A 6,159-nucleotide genomic window follows, 5' to 3' on the forward strand; every position below is an offset into this window, starting at 1 on the left:
CATTCTCTTTATTTAATGTTCGCCGGGATTTCCTTTTGTGACTGAGCCGAAGTCAGGACGCCTGTTTCCCGGTCCTGTATAATTCAGGCGGATTAATGGCTGTCCTCCTGGAAAGCCTGAGCTCCAGCTAAGAGACTCCCGTGCCAACAAATCTCCAGCAGTCAGCTGGTTCCAAACGGGGTGGGTTGGCATCGACACACTCAGACAGTCATACACACAAAAACACCACTTACACAACCATCCAGCACAGCACAGGCTAGTCCTGGTTGTACTGCTAATGGCCTGGCAGATGGAAGCGCGCTGCTTGTTAAAGGATCAGGCTGTGGGCTACTAATCAGAGCTAACATATGGGGCAAACACTTAGGAGCTGAAACACTGGCTCAGCTGTGCTGTGTGAGTTTGTTGATGCGCCCGTGTTGACGCACAATTCTGTCTTTGTGTGGAACAAAGCATGACAGAGAAGTTAGTGTGTGTGCTCATGCTAGTGTGTGAATTAAACTTCCATTGTTGGTAGAAAAAGTTTTAAAATCTTTTTGAATATAGTTGTGGTGTCTGGACCATGACCCCTGTCATTGACCTTTTAAGACTCTTATAAGGGATGGATAAAGATTTTTGAAAATGTCAATTTTAAAACATTAAAAAAGACATCTTTATGCAATTTAGCAATATTATTGATGTATATTAACTATATAAAATTCACAAAGTTCTTGAAAAACTATAGATGTAATGTGTTTTAGGTCAATTTTAAAATCAGTCCTCAGGGAGCCAATGCAGTGATTTTACTAATAAGTGTAACGTGTTCCCATGCTCTGGTCCACCCCTGATTATCAAAAGTCAGGTCCCACTTGGTTCACACTGGACGCAGAAGCGCTGTGAAGCGGCGTGGAGTGGAGTGTGTTCGGCCTCCACTCTGTCCTGCAATTCACACCAGACCCCATTTTTTGCGATGGTCGACTGGCGCTTCTGCTAGAGCTTTTTTTTTTGTTTTTGCCATCATGGGTAAATTAAAAACCTAAAAATATTACCCCATGTTTCTGCTAAGAACTGTTCTCTGCCTCTCTATTGTTTGTCTACACCTCAAACCCAGCCCCACGTCCCGCTCTGGAGTCGGCCTGCTACATTGATCTGTGTGTGCACGTCTTTCTGTCTGTTATTTATGTGTGTGCATTGTGATTGTATGTTTATTTTAATCTCTACAGTCTGTTTAGACACAAAAACATGATCACATTTGTCAATTGTGGTGTTTTATTTTAAAAAATTGGTTATAATTTAAAAAAAAAAAGGATTTTCTAATGTATCTTGATGTAACTTCCAGCCAGAATTGACGCGGATCGCTCTCGCACCAAATAGACCAAACGCTGAAACGATCCGCTGCACAGCGCGAGGCTTCCGCGGAGGATCGCGCCTGGTGTGAACTACAGCATAAATATGGTTAGAACAGGCGGCCTCTGATCTGTGCCGCTTCGTCACGCTTTCGCGTCCAGTCTGAACCAGGCGTTACGCGGTAAAAAGTAGATCCACGAGCAGAGCCTGAGCACAAGCGCGCTCACTGACATTCAGCTAGAGCGTACACAAGGACCAGCTCAGGCACGCCGGAAGTAGACGGTCTCTCTGCCGCGATGTCTTTTTCTGAGGATTAAACATGAGTGCGCAGGAGCAGAAACCACTCGCCAAGGTCTCAATTATCTGCGGAATATTTAACACATACATCTTATGTATGTGTTTAGTTTTCTCTAATAAGTAACGCCATTAAGAAATTTGACCAAGCATCTCGGAACAAAAAGCTCCCGAGTGTTTCTTTGGATAAAAATAATACTAGTGATCTGTTAAAACCTGAGTATTTTATTGATGAAATATTAGATCTCATAGCACGGATTTTACCCATGAATTGGTCTGCGAAGTTCTCACATGTAGCATTAGATGATGGCATGGAGGACTTGTTAAAATCTTTGTTTTTTAAAATATCAATTGTTTTAAAAATCTATTTTGTATTGTTTTTATTATTTATGGGCTGCACGGTGGCGCAGTGGTTAGCGCTCTTGCCTCACAGCGAGAAGGCCCCGGTTCGACTCCCGGCTGGGACCTTTCTGTGTGGAGTTTGCATGTTCTCCCCGTGCATGCGTGGGTTTTCACCGGGGACTCCGGCTTCCTCCCACCGTCCAAAAACATGCTTCATAGGTTCATTGGTGACTCTGAATTGTCCCTAGGTGTGAATGTGAGAGTGAATGTGTGTGATTGAGGCCCTGAGACAGACTGGCAACCTGTCCAGGGTGTACCCCGCCTTCGCCCATCAGTAGCCGGGATAGGCTCCAGCACCCCCGCGACCCCGAAAGGGACAAAGCGGTTAAGAAGATGGATGGATGGATGGATTTTATTATTTATTTATTTATTATTTGCTAAGATTAAATTTAAAATGTTTAGTGTTCTTGCCTGTTTATCTGAGTTATTATCATTTTTTTGTGTTCTTCTTTTAAAATTTCTTGATGAATTATTAATTTTGTCTTTCTGTATCGCCTTTCTGTTCTCCTGCAGTCGCCTTTCAGACACTCAGTTTTCCATGGCGTTTTATTGGTGGTTTAATTTTGAATGGAGCCACTGCATTTATGTAAGACTTTAAATCAAAAAGATCAAGAATATAATCACAGGATGTAGGTCAAATCTGAGCAGGAGTTTGTTTAAAAATATCGATAACACTTGCAGCCAGCGTGATGGACTGATTATACAATCACAAATTGGTGCTGTTGTGACCCCGCCTTTTTTTATTTCATTTTAAACATATTTTAAGTTTTATGTAAAACATGTATTTTGTCATTGAAGTAAAAACTAAGAATAAGAATACAAAACGATTGAGTAATTAGTTCAATATGCTGTTTGTCTTATTGCTAAAAACAAACTCTTCAGAATTAAGTTGTGTTGTTCCAAAAAAAAAAAAAGAAAAAAAATGAGCATGTTTCATCATTAAAGTTCAGATTGACGTCCCAGCATGCTCTCACTCCTGGGGTGTCAAACGGCGCCCCCGGCTTTAGCTGTGTACTGTCAAGTATTGTGACGGATGAGTTTCAAACCTTCACACAGGCAGTTCTCAAATGAAACTCTAGACGGTGTGGTGTTATTTTCAGACAGTCCCTGACCTGAACACATACTGGAAAAAGAGATGCTGATATTAACATTAATGAACGACTGAATGTTTTCATATCCATATTTTTCAAACTTTCTGGGAGTCAGGAGACATGTGTGTCTAAAAATCAACAGTACATTTGTTGATTTTTAAACTTTTTTTTTAATGCTGGGTGTTAGCGCTGTATTCACGAGCCGTCTGTATGAAAAGCTTCATGGTGGAGTCTGAGTTTGCCGCTGGGTCGAGTGACCTGTCTGACCCTCGTGTGTCCTCCACCAGGCCCACCGTTCATCATATCGCCACCAGAGAACATAACCGTGAACATCTCACAGGACGCCTTCTTCACCTGCCAGGCGGAGGCCTATCCTCGCAACCTGACCTACACCTGGTTCTGGGAGCAGGACAACGTCTTCTTCAAGAAGTAAAGTGATGAGCATCTTCGTCATCGGCCGCTCTCTTACTTCGTTTTCTGTTTTATAGCAGGTCGAAATATGGATTTTGAGGAGGAAATTTAGAACAAAAGCAGAAGATTCTTAATTTGCTCATGGAAAATTTGTGCAGGAATAAATGTGCAAATGTACTTTTTTAAACCGGTTAGGTCAGTGCCAGTTTGTTTTCTATGGGGTCAAATCAGGATCTGCTTAAAGTGAATGAAAAACAAGATTGAATATTTGAAAAACAGGCATTGTAAATTTGAAAAAGAAAAAAAAATTGAAAGCTTTTTTAAACTCAAAATATAAGTAAGACTATGGCTTCTTCTAGGTTTTGATCAGCAGAAAATTAGCATGAATGGCTCTTTTACTGTCAAAGGTTGCCGACCTCTGGGTTAAACCATTTAAAGAATAAGATTTTTTAAAGAATTTAAAGGAACTTGAGGTTTTCTGCCAAGAAAAATTGTCTCTTGTATCATCAGAGAAACTAAAGAACCACAAAAGACTTCAAGCTGGTATTGATGCAAAAGGAGGCAATACAAGTTATTAATTGATTTGTGTAATTTTGGAAGTTTCTTGTGTCATTATCATTTTAAATAGAGTTTACCACTACACTGTTGTTTAACAGTGAATGGCTTAATCGAACCACTAACAATGAGTGGAAAAAAGTTTTAATTTTATGATATTCTATGAAAAATTAACAAGAAATCACAATTTCTTCCAGGGTATGTAAACTTATAAGCACAATTGTCATTAATCTCTTGCATTTGAGTGTTTTAATCTTAATTATCGATGATAAAAAACTTTTTTAAAATAAGAAGGTGTCCTGCAGCAGACTGATCTGTTACAGGTTCAACCAACAATAGCTGGGTTAAGTTCAGGAATTCAGTGATCCTGACAGGTTTAGCTGGTTCTGTGGGTGGAGGGATGTCTTAAAATCCAAATTTGTACAGCTTTTTTTTTTTAGTTCATATGATAGAATGTTTGGTATTGGGAATAAATAAATGATCAGCCATTCTTGTTTTTTGTTTTTGTGCTGTAGGCTACAAACAAATGATTGTAGGGAAGGTTCTGGGATTCCCAGCTCACCTTTGAAGCCAGTGGAGTTGTGAAGTTCCCCAGCAGCCGTTCAGTCCCTCTGCTTTGATTCATGACTCAAACTCAATTATAAGCATAAAAGTCAAAGAATCTTTGTGGTTGGGAACAAATGGGAGGATGAAAGGGAAGCAATGGTGACTTATAGTGTCATGGGGTTTTCATCACACAAACAAGAGAAGACATGCGTCAGTACAGGTTTTTCTACCGACAAATCAAATAAATGTTCAGTACCAGGAGGAAGCACTTCCCATCCAAACCTAAAATCTGAAAGATATACTTGCAGGTTAAGCTGTCGACTCCTCTTTATTAATTTATGGTCTGCTATGATGACACTTGTTCCTGCTGTGACTGCAATCCCTTTATGTCCACAGTGATCTGAAACGAAGAGTCAGTATTCTCATCGATGGTTCCCTCATCATTGCCCAAGTGAAGCCAGAGGATGCTGGGAAATACACCTGTGTGCCCAGCAACAGCCTTGGCCAGCCACCATCTGCCTCTGCCTACCTGACAGTGCAATGTGAGTCTTCATTTTTGTAATTCTATCTGATCCAGTTAACCTCAGGAGCTCTAGTGAGTTTCACTTTTGGAATGATTTGTAGTATTGAAGCGTTACATATGAGTCCCCCTCCTGTTGCTGTTTGTGGTAGTTTGTTTGCTTGAGGCTTCAGTTCTAACACCCCGCTGCTGCACAGTGAGCCCTCATGGTAAGACAGGACTCTTTGACCCATTTAAAGACATATTTTTCACAATTTGTGTTCTACAGCCTCATGTGTGAGGAATTTTTACTTTATTTTCCCCCTTTGTTCTTCTGATGACTGCCTCCCCCTCATGCACACCTCCGCTCCCCTTCGCACAGCTGTGTGATTTCAGACCCCAGACTGAGCTGAGACACGACAACCTCTGACATCAGTCAGACAGCAGACATTTTGAATGTATTCCTGTGCTGACTGGATCTGGCTGCTGTGTGTGAACAGACTGGCAGCAGCAGCAGCGTTGAGGTGGTGAGAGAGTTAAAGATTACATCATTGCTGTAAGACCGCAGACTTTTTTTTGTCAGACTGCAGGGCCATTCCCTTTGCTCGTCTTCCAAGTGTTTCCTCTCCCCGTTAGCCCTCATTACCTTTTTGCTTCCTTCTCATTTCGCTTTGAATCCTTGAAAATCTGCCAGGAAAATAGCGTCCCCACAGCCTCCTGCGGGGGGAGCCAGCTTGTTGCGAGTGATAGGGCTTTTTCTGTGCTATATTTAGTCTTGGCGGATATTCTGGTCTGTGCTGCTGTTGCTGGGACTCCTCTGGGCGCAGAGAGCTGGCGGGCTGATGTTCACAAGAGAGCTTCTCTGGAAACAGTTCATGCCTCCCGCCTCTGTCATTTGTTCTCCTTCATGGCTTCACTCTCAGAGCTCCACCTTACGTCATTCTGTCTCTCCTTTTTCGGCTGGTCCCACACTTTCTCCATCACTTTCCCAAAAGCACCCTTTACTCTCTTCTTACTCACACCACCTCTCATTTTTAC

The 6,159-nt window shown here is 41.7% G+C and overlaps 1 protein-coding gene across 1 annotated transcript in view; it reads left to right on the forward strand.

Moving 5' to 3' along the window:
• Window positions 1-6,159, forward strand: part of LOC112138977 (protein turtle homolog B) — an 81,107-nt gene that overhangs the window by 21,166 nt on the left and 53,782 nt on the right. The window contains exons 5-6 of the mRNA XM_024261661.1: window positions 3,398-3,539; window positions 5,019-5,164. Coding sequence (XP_024117429.1) covers window positions 3,398-3,539; window positions 5,019-5,164 — 288 coding nt within the window. The remainder of the gene's footprint in view (window positions 1-3,397; window positions 3,540-5,018; window positions 5,165-6,159) is intronic.

Source organism: Oryzias melastigma, linkage group LG14 (assembly GCF_002922805.2).
Source record: "Oryzias melastigma strain HK-1 linkage group LG14, ASM292280v2, whole genome shotgun sequence".
In the NCBI taxonomy this organism is placed as follows: Eukaryota; Metazoa; Chordata; class Actinopteri; order Beloniformes; family Adrianichthyidae; genus Oryzias; species Oryzias melastigma.